General features: G+C 45.9%; 1 protein-coding gene across 3 annotated transcripts in view; it reads right to left on the bottom strand.

Moving 5' to 3' along the window:
• Positions 1 to 37: 37 nt before the first annotated feature.
• The window catches only part of LOC139553247 (tau-tubulin kinase 2-like), a 35331-nt gene continuing 20127 nt past the window's right edge, over positions 38 to 15241 (bottom strand). For 2 of the 3 annotated variants that reach the window (XM_071365374.1, XM_071365373.1), the window contains exons 8-14: positions 14325 to 14482; positions 13908 to 14118; positions 13552 to 13778; positions 11369 to 11972; positions 7904 to 8263; positions 5953 to 6953; positions 38 to 5700 (exon numbers count right to left, since the gene is read on the bottom strand). In XM_071365374.1, coding sequence (XP_071221475.1) covers positions 5208 to 5700; positions 5953 to 6953; positions 7904 to 8263; positions 11369 to 11972; positions 13552 to 13778; positions 13908 to 14118; positions 14325 to 14482 — 3054 coding nt within the window. In that variant the 3' untranslated portion in view covers positions 38 to 5207. The remainder of the gene's footprint in view (positions 5701 to 5952; positions 6954 to 7903; positions 8264 to 11368; positions 11973 to 13551; positions 13779 to 13907; positions 14119 to 14324; positions 14483 to 15241) is intronic. The other variant, XM_071365375.1, reaches the window with a different exon arrangement.

Below are 15241 nucleotides of genomic sequence, written 5' to 3'. Positions count from 1 at the left end.
CCACTTCTCAAATAAAATAAATAGGCAGACAGTCAGGTGTTTTCTGCATGCGGAATGAGTATTTTATTTATAACCAGTTTATAAAAATAAAATACAAAATAATTGTAAACGAACAGAAAAAAAACACTGTACAAGGCATTGATATGGTACAAATGATAAAATAAGCATACATAATTACAGTTATGTACAATGTCGATCCTCCTCGTTACATTCTTTCCTTGTGACTGTACATACATTTCAAAACCGTTACATTGCAACACAGGACTAAAACGTGAAGCACTTCGAGAAATATCTAAAACTGAAGTCACACAGGCAATGGGTGTCAACGATGAGCATCACTACCCAATACATCAATAAATCAATTTGTTGTTGTTGTTGTTTTTACATTTGGCCTATTGGCCCAAAAACACAGTATCTGTGGCCATGAATGAGCACAATCATTGGACCACAGATACAGGCAGGCTATGACACATTTGTGACACCTTTACAATCACACCACCATACAGTCAGTGGCAAATCATAATCTCAGTCCAAAAAGTAACATTATAAACTGGGTGGTTTGAGCCCTGAATGCAGATTGGCTGACAGCCATGGTATATCAGAATGTATACCACGGGTATGACAAAACATTTATTTTTACTGCTCTAATTACGTTGGTAACCGGTTTATAATAGCAATAAGGCAACAGGGGGGGGTTTGTGGTATATGGCCAATATACCACTACTAAGGGCTGTATCCAGGCACTCCGCATTGCGTCGTGAAAAAAGGACAGACCTTAGCCGTGGTATATTGTCCATATACCACACCCCCTCAGGCCTTATTGCTTAAATATACCACTTTGTTTGTGCAATAATAACAATAAAATGCTAATATTATGAATGGATTAATGATACTTTCCCAAAATCAACAGCACTCTTTATTCCTTTAGCACTTTCCTTTTATTAAAGCAATAAGTTACGGTTAATCAAGATGACCTTTTAAATAAATATGTTAAACCTATTACAGGTATATATATATATTAAACATTTTGAGCAACTACAGCTGAAGTCAGTTGGCTTATGGTTCCGAATATAACCTAGAATTGAAAAGATCACTCACTGCTTGGTGTGGTACTACTGTCTATGTACTGTACATTCGTATCACAATCTCTGGATGTAAAAACAGAGCTTTATCATACACCTTAAAAATGACTTCAAACTCATTTCTGATTCCAGAATCCAGACACAGCTCAGTGGTCAAATGGCTATTGGCTACTGCCGGTGACTTCAAACATTCTGTCCAGTCCTACGGACAACTTGATTGGATCAAATTGGCCAATAAGAGCAGAGGTGCCCACAGAAAGAAAAGCTATACATCTGAAAGGCAAACACCAATACTCTGCCTCTAATTTGCTGGATAAATAATTTCCACAGATCTGTAAAGGCAGGCAAGACGGGACGGACAACACACCTGTCAAGGATGGAAAGGAACTCGGGAGAACCCTATACAGTCTATGGAAGAACCTGACAGTAGCTTGGTGGCTAAGCAGTGGAGTGATCCTCAGCACAGAGTAGACAAACAGACAGACATAGTTCAGTCATCCCTTGCTTACACAGCCAAGGGAAGAGAAGAGACATGATTAAGGCGACCGACTGACTGAACACTGTCTGTGTCTAGCCTTGGGATAAGTCATAGCATAGCTGCTCTGTGAAACGGTTCCCACTAGATGGGCAGGCTGCAGAAAAACAAAATGAGCTTTTTGGTCTTAATTGAAGGTTAGGCAAAAGGTCAGCACTGAGGTTAGGGTTAAGGTTAGTTTTAAAACCAGATTTTAAAAATAGAACTTGTAGAAATAGGCTAGGGCTTATGACTTTGCAACTTGGCCAGATAGTGACGACCCTGTGAGACAGAGGGGTTTTTCAAGGTTGCCCACATGTTGCATAGATCATCAGATCATGAAGTAATTGATCGGGTTCCCGCTATGTTAAACACTACGCCCACATATGTAGAGATCTACGTTGAATCCGATCTGTATCAGCTTGTCTGCAATGTAAGCAGCCTGGAACGCCACCAGGCTGTATGCAGCCAGGTACCAAGACAATCTATCACAATGGACCAAGTAAAACAACTCACTTGACATACAGTACTGTATATCATGACAGAGCAATTGAGTCCATCTCATAGAGCTGTGGTATAGTAGATATCTCCCCACTGCATATTGGTTGTATTAGGTTTGAGTGGTAACCAGATTTTCATAGCGTCTTATCGTTTCTGTACCATACCGGGGCATACAGTATTACCGGAAGTGCTCACAAGGGGCGCTATACATATTATTTTTCAGTGCACCTTGTGGGGATTTTTTGATGCACAAAACAATTTAGGCAACAGGGATCTTGATCCAGTTGGGAGTTGAATGTCTCTGTTATATCCAAGAAGCTTGATCTTGACATCTTGCCACTTAGCTAGCAAGTTAGGAAACTAAATGCATAGCTGGAGCCCTGAGCTGGATATAATTTATTTGACACATTTTAGATTTCTTATAGCTATACTTAACTTATAGTTATCAGCAGTGGCGTAGCACGCACCCCCCCAACCCTCCCCCCAAATAAAAACAAAACAAAATGTTTAGTTGTTTTTTAAACGATATTAAAAATTATACCGTCGGTATTTCGCCAAGCCTAGGTTGTATAATGTATATACTCCAGGCAAGTCTTTTCCTCTTTACATACTGTACTATGCATGTGTCACATCATGATAATAAGCCAATCAAAATAGATGCTAAATAAATACATTAGATCCCTTTTTAGTATCCTTTTTCAGGTGTATTACCCAATCAGTCAGTGCAGTGCTCCTAGGATTATGAGCGTTAGGAGAGCTAGAAAAGCAGATCAATGCTGTGGACCAGGTGGGACGATAAGAGTGAAGAGTGATGGAGATTGTGAGGAGAAATGGAAAAGGAAACAAATGAAATATTCCAACCAAAATACATACGGTACTATCCAACAAGAAGAAGAATTCCCTTTCAGACATTCACAATGCATTATGGGAAGTGGTATGCTGCTTACTTTACTGATTGGTTGATTGTTTGGTTTTTCTCTTTTCTTGGTAGGCAGCGCATGCAAGGAGTAATAGTGCTGAAAGCAGTAGTTCGTTATATCACAGTATCTTACAAGCAGAGGGGTGGGGAGAGGTAGCCTGTGTATCAGTCGGTTTCTGCTATCATTCCACTCCTTACTACTCCTTTTCATTCCAATGTTGGGCAATAACATGGAGTACAAGGAGTGGAATGTCAGAACAAGACCGGTTCTGGATCTCAGGCTAGAAGGGAGGGGGGGGGGGGGGGGGGTTTAGTAGGTATAAGAAAGGTCAGGTGAAGGAGGTTTTAAATGATAGTGTTCATTGAAAATGTGGTTGGTTCTCAAACAATACATTAACTCTGAGGTAATAGTGCACACAACATACAGCATGTCTTTACAAAAGAAACAAAACATTCTCTTGCAACATGTTGTTTTTTTATCCTTTGGGAAGTTTGAAACACTGATTTGGTATATGATACATGATATTTATATGGCATAAATAGCATGACATTTTTTTACATAAATATTGGACCTGTCATACAATTTTGACAAACAGGATATCGAAGTTTTAGTTTAAAACATTCCCTTTCTTTAATATCTTAAATAAAAATGTTCTTTCTTAAAATAATGTCTGAATAAATAAAATAAAAACATTCACTTTGCTTCCTTTTTCTTGTAGTGAATAATGTAATGTTACACTCACATGAAGAGGACTGTCTTTGCAGCTGGCACAATTTTTGCAGGGGGTCATTTTGTAAAAATGAGAATCATAGCCTACTTTGTAGTGAAACCAGGAGCTGCCCAAAGTGCCAAGGCAAGGCACACATTAAGACAAGTATTTATTATACAGTAATAATCATTATAACTTAGTGTTGCCTTGTATTCACTACTACTGTTATAAATAGTACCATAATTTATCAGCAGACTGCGTCCCAATTCTCCCCAAGTGTGCAGTTCCCTCCCATCCATGCATTTAAAATCGCTGGATTGGTGTAAGCATGGGCAAGGCTAGGGAGGGTTGCCATCATATTTCTTAACCCATTACTTTTACGTCCAGGGCAGAAGGGTAAAGAATTGGAACGCAAAGTCAGACTCCTTCCTCAAGAAGAGCATACAAAGGGAATCAAGGCCCAGTTACTAGTATCCAATCACACATTTACTTTGACATTTAAGTTCCCCCAATCAATCAATCAATCAACACAGTAGGCACAAGTAGGTGTGTGAGCTCACACACACTATACGATTGTATTAAAGGAAGGATCACTCAAAATGATCACTTCTCTCATTGATCGATCGATTGCTTTAGATGCCTTCGAAAATAAAGAACCCTCGCTATACAGTACATCTGAAGTCAAAGACGGAGAGAGAGTGTGTAACTGGTGTGACAGGCGCGTCAAAATAGAAATAAATAAGATCTGTAGATAGTGTACATTTCTCTCGAGAGCTTCAGGGCCATACATGTAGGCCTGCTATGCACTGCGCTCCCTAGGTCAGTACAGAGAAAACACAATAGAACAAGCCAATATAATGGTTAGTGATTAATACATGAGTGCTCATCCACTGAATTTCCACCATTAGCGTCCTAGGGTAATCTGAACGGAGTGTGTTCACTTTCACTGAGGAGATGAGGGAAGTAAGTACCCCTACATTTTCCACACAGCATGACGCATCTGGATACTTTTTTTGCATGAAGTATGAACACTTAAAGTGGGCTTATAAATGAGTGATTAAACAATGACAAAATGGAAGGAGTGAGAGGAGAAAGAGTGAAGGATTTACAAGTGAAAGAGATAGAGGACAGCGGGGTGTGGGGAGAAACTGAACGGGGAGGAGAGGGGGGGGGGGGCATTAAGTTCAGTATTCTCTGACAGAGGCCTCAGGTCCTCATCGATCCCGAGCATGATCGTCTGGTCTGTATGGACATCCCACCCTTTGCTGTGGCAACAACACTGACTCCCATGGCCTACTCATAAAGCATCTCAGGATAGGAGTGCTGATCTAGGATCAGTTTAGTGATTTATTATTATTTACGTACTTCATGAATAAGATTACATGGACAGAGGGGACCTGCTCCTACCCTGAGACACTTTAATAAATAGGCCCAGAGCTTCCTATGGGCCAGGCTTGGACCAGAGCTTGAGCAGTGGGCCACTATCTGCTGCTCAGCTTGCTGGAGCACTTCCTCTCTCTCTCCTCGCGGCTGCAGACTTTCCCCCTGGGGGCGTGCTGGTGGAAGGGGCCGGCGCGGGCCTGGCGACCGCAGCAAGTCTCCTGGTGGTGAGGGTAGGAGCGCCGGGGAGGAGGGGGGGACCCGGAGAAGCTAGGAGGGGATCGGGACCGACCGAAACAAACCCCTCCTCCTCTCTCTCCCCCGCGGTGTTCGTGGCGGGAGGGGGAGGAGGAGACAGAGCGCTGTAGAGAGGAGGAGCTGCGTGGAGATGCGCTGGAGCTCCGGTGGTGGTGGGGGGAGCTGGTCAGGCTACACACGCCCATCCGGGAGCCTCCGTGCTGGGCTGAGGAGCGGCCGTGGTGGGGGGAGCCGCGGACAGAACCACCACCATGACCATGGTGCATGAGCTGGGCCAGGCAGGTCAGGAGGTCTGAGTCGCTGGTGCTGCCCGCTCGAATTCGGTAACGCCTCAGCCTTGGGTGGAGGATGGAATATGGAGAATGGGTTTGGAACTTTAGATATACATTGTAAATTGAGATCATTAAGGCAAAATGAGAGTAATTCAGCTGAATGATAGTAGCCTCATCCCAGATCTGTTTATGTCCAAACAGTAGCATGACAATGACCATAGGAGTTGGCCAGGCAGCACAAACAGATCTGGGACCAGGCTACTATGACAGATGGCATAGACAGGTAATAAAAACGAATAATGAAGAGTTATATTACCTGCCCTCCACTGCAGGGCGACTGGGTGGCTTGCCCGGGGGTGGGCGTGGTAGGTACTGTGCAGCTCGCTCCTGCTCTGGGGCCGGGTTAGGAAGGTTAACGGGGCGAGGGATCCTGCTCTTACGGGACAGGGGGCTGGAGGAGGAGGACAGGGAGGGGGCATCATCCCCCTGGCGGTCGGAGCGTGACCCCAGGAATGACTCATCGGCCGTCTCAGAGCGGTCCGAGGCAGAGGACAGCTGTTCCCCGCGGGGGAGTGAGGCCATGATGGAGCCGCGGTGGGAGGGAGAGGCTGTGGGAGAGGGGGCTGGGTGGTGGCCTCCTCCCTGGTGGTGGTGGGCTTTCTTCTGAAGCAGCTTCTCCATGGCAGAGCCAGGAGTGGGGAGGAGGTCCAGCAGGCTGGAGGGTTCCAGGACAGGGATACGGCTCAGCCTGCGGGAGGGGTCCCTACGGGGGGCGGAGGGCAGGGAGGAGGGGGTTAAAGCTGGGGCTGGGTCACTGGTCTCCACCCCATCTCCCCTGTCTGGCCGGGGCTGGTCACTCTCATGGTCCTTCAGCTCTGGGAAGGCTCCACTGCTGCCATCCCCCTGGCCGTAAGCTGGGGGAGAGAGATGGCCGTTGACTAGCCCTAACACTGGGCTGTGGGGGGAGCGTGGAGAATTAGAACGGGGAGAATTAGGAGAAACGGGAGAGCGAGGGGAGTGAGGAGAAGACATTCGGCTTGGCACAGGACTGTGGGCTTTGGTGTGGGTGTCTCCTCCGTTGACCAGGGTATCTGCCAGGAGGTCATCCAGAGTGGTGGGACTGCCGGGCAGGCTGCCAGGCTGGGTAAAGGTGTGGTTAGGGGTGGGCAGGTGCTCCTGGCCCTGGGAGGAGTGGATATCAGCGGTAGCAGTAGTATCCTGCGGCTGCTTGGCCTCAGCTGCTGCTTCACCTCGTCTCTCCATCAGGAGGCAATGTGGAGCACTGTCTGAGCCTGATTGGGAACGCTGAGCTGTCAACTACAGTGAGAGAGGGGGAGAGGGAGAAAAACAGAGAGAGAAATAGAGTCAAATGGCAACATTGTAGGAGATCACGTGAAAAGATTTAATTAAGATCAAGGCAATGTCAGTTAAGCTGTTAGTCAGTATCAAACCAGGAACAAGACAGACCTGGGTCAAATAGTATAGATAATGTATTTTATTTAGCTTGGAGTTTTGGGACTATTCCATTCTACCTGGAAAGCTAAACTAAGTACCCCTCAATTATTTGACACATGTATTTGATCCAGGTCTGCAACAAGAACAAAAACAGTTACACAACCATGCATGGGACTAGAAAAGAGAGAGGGGGTCAGGGTCAGTAAAAGAAAGAGAGAGCGAACAGGAGAAGAGGAAAGGACAAAAGACAGAGACAATCACCAAAACAAAAGTTACTGTCACGTAACCTGTTGTCATGGCTCCACATTCTAAACACACACGTACTCCAATCAGAAAGCTCCCTGAGCAGGGTTGGGCTCAATTCTAGTTCAATTCAGGAAGTAAACTGACATTCCAATTCCAATTTTCAACGTCGCTTTTCAATAAAGAAAAGTGGAAGTGCAATTTCAGTTTACATTCTGAATTGACTGAATTGAAAAGGAATTGAAATAGAATAGACCGAATTCCTTCCCCTGACACGAGGACACATTGATCTGAGCGTGCTCAGTCTGCATCACAATCATCTGCTGTTCCCTGGAGAGAGCAGCCTGCCTGATGACAACACAACAACATGACAACACAACAGCCAAACAAACGCACGAGCAGCAAAAGGAAACAGAAAAGAAGCAAATGGAACAACCAAACAAAACGTGTAAAAAAGGACGGTAAGTAACTAATAGCTGAGGGAGGAAGGTAGGCGGTGTGTTATGGTTAAGATAGATACGACTGATTGGTTAGCGGCCTCGGGGCAGAGTGGGCGGCTTGGTCATCACCTGCTGGAGTTGGGCACGTGTGATGCGTATAACGGAAGGGAACTTGCTGTTGGCGGCACCCGCCGGGATCGCGGGCAGTTTCCTGCGCCCGGTGGGCGATTGGTTACGGGCGGAACCGGGGTGAGGTGGTGGAGGTAGGGAGGCGTGGCAGGAGGAACAGGAGGTGGGACGGAGGAGGTGCTGTTGGTGGTGGTGGTTGGCTGAATAGCTGTGCCTCATTCCAGGAGGGTCCCTTTGGTGCAGGGGGTCCGACAGGGTGGTGAGGAGGGTCTGGGTGTGCGGGCTGGGGGAACGCAGGAGCAGAGGACTGGACGTCCTGGCCAAAACCTCCTCAGGCAGGGACGGAGGAGAGGTGGGGAGCTAAGAGTAAGGGAGGAGGGGGGAGAGGGAAGGAGGGGGGAAAGGGAAGGAGGGAGGGACAGAGGAAGGGAGGGAGAGGGGGATGGGAGAGGAGGAGGAGAGGGAGTGTGACGTGAGAGGTGATGAGAGGGAGGGTGAAAAGAGAGGGAAGGTGGTGAAAGAGGAGAGATGGTTTGAACAGGTAGAGTGCGGGGAGAGAAATGGGAAGAGGTGAAGGTGGAGTGGGGAGAGAAGAGAGTGGGGGAAATGGGCGGATTGGCATGGGGGTGGGGGTGGAGGTGAGAAAGGAGGAGTATAGCATATATTTAAAACTTTGCGGGAGCGGGCGGCGAGGTGGGAGGAATCCTGAGATCTAAAACGTCTCCTTAGAGGAATCCCATGAGTCAGTGTACAATCTATTTCTTCATATAGCACCGTGTGTGAAAGGGTCAACCCAGGACAAGAATTCAAGCGTAGAAAAATCAACATAGCAAACGAAAGTTGTAAATAAAGAGCAAATAATGATATCAAATGCAAATCAAAGTGCCCTTTCAAGCAACAGCCACTCTCAAACAAAACCATTGTCTGAGGAGTATCTGTAGCTTTACCAAGCTCACACAAGAAAAGAAACAAGCTCACATGACATTAGTGATCACAATCACATTTCACTTCAATCCACAGCAAGATGATACTGTTGACCCAGATGAATGAAGTATCCTACCGTGTCTAGTTCTGTGCAAGGTGTATTACACTTTCAGTGAACATTGCATGATATGTCTTTACCTGTGTGAGGTATGTAATAGTGATGTGAGTTACAGTGAGGTATTTAATAGGGAAGTGTATTACAGTTAAGCATGTAATATAATAGTGAAGTGTGTTACAGTGAAGTATGTAATATAATAGTGAAGTGTGTTACAGCGAGATGTAATAGTGAAGTGTGTTACAGCGAAGTATGTAATATAATAGTGAAGTGTGTTACAGTGAGATGTAATAGTGATGTGTGTTACAGTGAAGTATGTAATATAATAGTGACATGTGTTACAATGAGGTATGTAATATAATAGTTAAGTGTGTTACAATGAGGTACGTAATAGTGACATGTGTTACAGTGAAGTATGTAATATAATAGTGAAGTGTGTTACAGCGAGGTATGTAATATAAAGGTGAAGTGTGTTACAGTGAAGTATATAATAGTGAAGTGTGTTACAGTGAGGTATGTAATATAATGGTGAAGTGTGTTACAGCGAGATGTAATAGTGAAGTGTGTTACAGTGAGGTATGTAATATAATGGTGAAGTGTGTTACAGCGAGATGTAATAGTGAAGTGTGTTACAGTGAAGTATGTAATATAATAGTGAAGTGTGTTACAGCGAGATGTAATAGTGAAGTGTGTTACAGTGAAGTATGTAATATAATAGTGAAGTGTGTTACAGCGAGATGTAATAGTGAAGTGTGTTACAGCGAGATGTAATAGTGATGTGTGTTACAGTGAAGTATGTAATATAATAGTGAAGTGTGTTACAGTGAGGTATGTAATATAAAGGTGAAGTTTGTTACAGTGAAGTATATAATAGTGAGTGTGTTATAGTGACGTATGTAATATAATAGTGAAGTGTGTTACAGTGAGGTATGTAATATAATAGTGAAGTGTGTTACAGTGAACTGTGCAATACTAGTCCATGAGGTCTGTCATGACGTTGGCCTGTGGGTAAGGTTTATGACCCCCCCCCATAAATACCTTTCTCCCTTCCCTCTCTCTTGACTCTACAGAGGGACTCTTTGTTAAACATAGAGAGTCTGGGAACATCAAACAAGTGGAGGGAAAGGAACCATATTTCGGTAATAGAACCAGTTGAAAATATGCGTTGGTACTTAATGAATATGATGTCAGTTCGGTTGTCATCTGAGACATTATGACTGATGACGGGACGACCTAAACTGTATCCGGGAAAGTCTACACATTATAGTTATCCGATTCACATGTAATTGTTGTGCAATTCAAATGTTTAAATATAAAATTATTTGTGAAAAGATGAAATGTAACTTTAGCTTCCAAATGAGAGATTTGGGTTTTCATAAGGTTAGGGCTCTGCTCAATCAGTGGCCCGCCCCTTGAAGACACATGGTTTATAAACTATGAAACACACCCTTCTCCCTCCACTATATAAGCCCTTGACGAAACGGTACATTAGGATGACGGTCCGATGTCAGAAGGATTCAGATAATAACTACAGAACGAAGCCAACCTCAGCGTGAGCTTTGGTTGCGAATGGTATGAACTTTGAACTCTTATTCACTACAGAAGTGATACCTCCTAGCCGTTGAGTTAGCAACGGCCGCTGTAAACGAGGGCTAGAAGAGAAGAGACAGAGTATCCCGTCTACCACACAACGACGACACTACAACGTAATCCGTTCACCACCAGAGACACACTTCAAAGGACAAAGGACTCTGTTGGGCAACACGGGCTTCCATCTACCAACAACCTATTGAAGCGCAGCTCAGAGTAAATATTTATAGCATTTTCCTTTTCCAAATGGGCGGTAATTTAGAATGCATAAGATTCTGTATTTACGATACAGTAGCTGCCTACGGCCCGATAGAGACATCGCTTCTCCCTTTGTTCTTCAGTCTTCCCGCTCTTTCACTCAAACCCAACCCCCTTTTCTTTGTGTAACCAGCTGTCATATCTGTTCCGTCCGCTAGGGACATTTTCCTTTATGACATCATTTGTAATCAAGGTATGATTAATTCTGTGTATATGTAATTCTGTGTGATTAGTTAGGTATTTAGTAAATAAATAATTAAACCCAATTTTGTATTGCTGATTCAACTTGTTAGCCAGGGTTCGTGAAGATAACCAAGAATTTACAACTTTCAGATGAGACTGAAATAAGGTGACGATAAATATTGACTGCTATTGATGTAAAATATTACTAGGTCTTTAAGAGTTTATTCGGAAGATAACTGCTCTATAAATATTATTTCGTGGTGCCCCAACTTTCTAGTTAATTACATTTACATGATTAGCTCAATCAGGTAATATTAATTACATAGAAAGGATTTTATAGAATAGCATGTCATATCACTTAATCCGGCATAGCCAAAGACACGACAGGTCCTTACCTGTGTGAGTACTCCCTCAGTCAGGCCCTCAGCAGGGCTAGTCGGGGTGATGGGGGGCAGGCTTCCCGGGTGTCCCACACTCAGCTCCAGCCTGTCCACTCTAGGGGGTCCTCTCCTGGACCCTGGTGACCCCTGGAGGTTCCCATTCCTGTCCCCATGGACCTGACCAGGACTTGGGCTCCCCCTTGACCCCTCCCCTGCCCCCAGGGGTACCTCCAGCACCTCCAGGTCCTCTTCTTCCTCCTCAGAGGGGCTGGTCGTAGCCTTCGCCCCAGTTCCTGTCCCTGGGGATTCGCTGGGCCTCTCCACCATCACCCACTCCCTGGAGTCCACCTCCCCCCTGCCGGAGCTCAGGTTGAGGGCCACGAAGCCGCCGCTGCTGGGTGCCCCCTCGCCTTGCTCCAGGGAGCCAGGGGAGTGAGGGGAGACAGGTTTGGGCGAGCTACCGTTGGTGCCACCACCAGATATGAACTCCTCGTCGTAGTGCCAGACTCGGTCAGAGCCACCAGCTCGACCTAGCGCTGTGGCACCAACAGCGGGTACAGACAGACCCTGGCCCACCTCAGACCCCTTCTCCTGCCCACAACCCTGCTGCTTCACTGAGCTGGAGAGAGAGAGAGAGAGAGAGAGAGAGAGAGAGAGAGAGAGAGAGAGAGAGAGAGAGAGAGAGAGAGAGAGAGAGAGAGAGAGAGAGAGAGAGAGAGAGACAGCCAGACAGAAAGACATTAACATGTTAGTCATTTGGCAGGTGTTCTTATGTAGAGAACACCTTAAAGTCAAGGGCATTCAGAAAAGACAGGACAGGAGTAGGGCTGTTGCGGTGACCGTATTACCTCCACACCTGCAGTCATGACCGCAGTCAAATTCCACGTGACCGTTTGAGTCACGGTAATCTCCTATGCGCTTTGACATGAATGGCACTGATGCGTTGGTAGTACCCAACTCTCTAACGATCATCAGGTCACAAATTGTCTGGTACTCAGGTCTCTATTGTTCCTCTAACCACTCTGACATCAATGCAAATACATTTGAAAATCACAAACACTCGGCCTCCCGAGTGGCGCAGTGGTCTATGGCACTAGCTGTGCCACTAGATTCTGGGTTCGAGTCCAGGCTCTGTCGCAGCCGGCTGCGACCGGGAGAACCATGGGGCGGCGCACAATTGGCCCAGTGTCATCCGGGTTAGGGGAGGGTTTGGCCGGCAGGGATGTCCTTGTCCCATCGCGACACATTGGCGCGGCTGGTTTCCGGGATAAGTGGGCATTGTGTCAAGAAACAGTGCAGCTTGGTTGGGTCGTGTTTCGGAGGACGCACTGCTCTTGACCTTCGCCTCTCCCGAGTCCGTACGGGAGTTGCAGCAATGAGACAAGACTGTAACTACCAATTGGATACGCAACGAAATGGACTCTTACTAAAGTGGTGATTCATTTAAGCATTTAAGAAGTTGCATGTAGAACACCCATTGCATTTTAGAGTTTATACATAAGCATAGGTCTATACGGCCTCAATCCCCCCCCAAAAAGCCTGAATTAAAATAACAATAGCCTAATATACAAAATTCAACAAAACTCTAGTAATCACCTTTGAGTGTGGACTGTTATTATGAATACTGGATGGCCTTATGCTCCGCTCCAAACGTTCTGTCCATGAGTCTGGGAGAGAACGAATAGGCCAAGTCGATGATGTTGGTTCACTGATTGCGCAGGGTGGCTTAAGAGTAGTTTGTCTACGATTATAGTGAATTTGTTCATTCCTTTCTCGAGCGCGTAGAGGGAGAGGGGCTGTCAACAGCTTAATAAAATATATTTGGTTGGGAAAACATGTTTCTGTCGATGTTCCAAAACAGATTTCACTTAGTTTCCCAAAATTAAGCACCAGGTAGCTGCAGGAACTGGGTTAGAGAGCCCATGGCATACAGAGTTTAGGTAGAATATCACCTGTCGTGCAGCGAGAGGCTGTTCCTCAAACAGGTTTGACGCATGTAGTGAAATAAGTGTTCTTATGAGTCCAGACATTTCTACATGCAATCTCGTGTGAAAGCAGAGTTTTGATGGTTGCCGCTAAAAAGAGAAGGATCCCAGCTTTCTAGTACTAATACATTTATTTCTCAGCTAAGTCCCATTCCTGATTGCAAGTAATAGCGTAGAAGCATAGAGATACAGGTGGTTAGTAAGGGTACTGACCATGCCTCCAGGAAGCGTTCAGGGCTGGGCTTGGCCTCTAGGGTCAACCTCCTGTCCAGCTCAAAGCTGTGGATGTTACGAAGCTTCCTGAGCAGAGGACCACCACCGTCCTGCCCTGAGGCCCCCACCATCTCAGAGTGTACCCGGACAGGAGAGCCCAGACTGGGGTTGGCGTGTGGGCTCTGGAGACCCCCCTGGTTGTTGCTGTGCTCCTCCTCTGTGGCTGCCTGGTGGGGATGGAACCAGGGGATGGAGTGGTAAGGGATATGGGTGTGTATACGTGTGTGCTGGTGTGTGTGTGTGTGTGGGTGTGTGTTCACGTGTGTGTGGGTGTGTTCACGTGTGTGTGTGTGTACCTTCCAGACAGCTGTCCTGATGCGGTTGCGGTCACGGTCCAGCATCTCCCAGACGTCAGCTTCCTGGTTGGCCCGGGGCATGCTGGGGGATCCAGGGAGGCGTTCTGGAGGAGGGTTGTTCTCCCCATTGTCACTGAGCTGCTCGTCCTGCAGCACGTCGTCTGTGTTCTCCCTCGCCAGGTCCCCAGGGACCAGGGACGCATTCGCCATTCTGGAATCATAGAGTAGATGTTACTATGGTGTCACTAACTGACAGCAACTGGAAGATTCATCCATTCATTCAACAGGTAGATTCATTCATTCTGTAAACAAGTTATAGTTGTTTTTAAAACCAGTGTGCGATTGTGAAAGAGACAAGAAACCCCTAAAACCTCAGTGGACTTTCAAACAGCTAGTCCATGATTCCCAGTCTCTTACCCCATGTGTGCAGGCGTGAGGCGTGTGTGGTGCTGTGGTGTGGTGGCTGTGGCGTTGATGGTCAGAGTACCATCCGACCCAGTCCTCTCCCAGTCATACGGGTCATTCTCCACCACGTTGTAGGTCTTCATACTGTTGTCAAACACTGACATCAGCAGCTACGACACAACAGGAAGTCACATGATGTCATATCCTGAGATACCTAAGGGCTTGTACGACATCACTGACTGACTGGCTGACTGATACTTAGTACTCCAAGAACGATCAGACATTCAGACACTCACTGCTATGGCATTTTGAAGACAATCCAATATTATGTAGACAATCAGTCATTCTGCAAAAAGACACTGAGTATACCAAACATAAGGCACGACATCCTAATATTGAGTTGCGCACCCCACGGGGATGCTGGCCCATGTTGACTCCAAAGCTTCCCAGAGCTGTGTCAAGTCGACTGGATGCCCTTTGAGTGGTGGACCATTCCTGATACACACAGGAAACTGTTGAGTGTGAAAAACCTAGGAGCATTGCAGTTCTTGACATAAACTGGTGCGCCTGGCACCTACTACCGTATCCTGTTCAAAGGCACTTACATTTTTAACATACACAATCCATGTCTCAATTGTCTCAAGGCTTAAAAATCCTTCTTTATTCTGTCTCCTCGCCTTCATAGACAAAAATTGACTGTGAATAGGGCTGTGGCGATCACAAAATTTAGTCAGCCGGTGATTGTCAAGCAAATAACTGTCGGTCTCACGGTAATTGACCGTTAATTAACATAAACACATTTAGCATCTGCTGGCTAAAATCTACATTTTAACAAGTCTAATAAATCCATGTAACAAAATCAAATCAAATCAAATGTTATTTGTCAAATGCGCCGAATACAACAGGTGTAGGTAGACCTTACCGTGAAA

This window comes from Salvelinus alpinus, chromosome 25 (genome assembly GCF_045679555.1).
Source record: "Salvelinus alpinus chromosome 25, SLU_Salpinus.1, whole genome shotgun sequence".
In the NCBI taxonomy this organism is placed as follows: domain Eukaryota; kingdom Metazoa; phylum Chordata; class Actinopteri; order Salmoniformes; family Salmonidae; genus Salvelinus; species Salvelinus alpinus.
The sequence above is the reverse complement of the archived record's forward strand: the minus strand, read 5'-3'. Positions and strand labels throughout refer to the sequence as shown.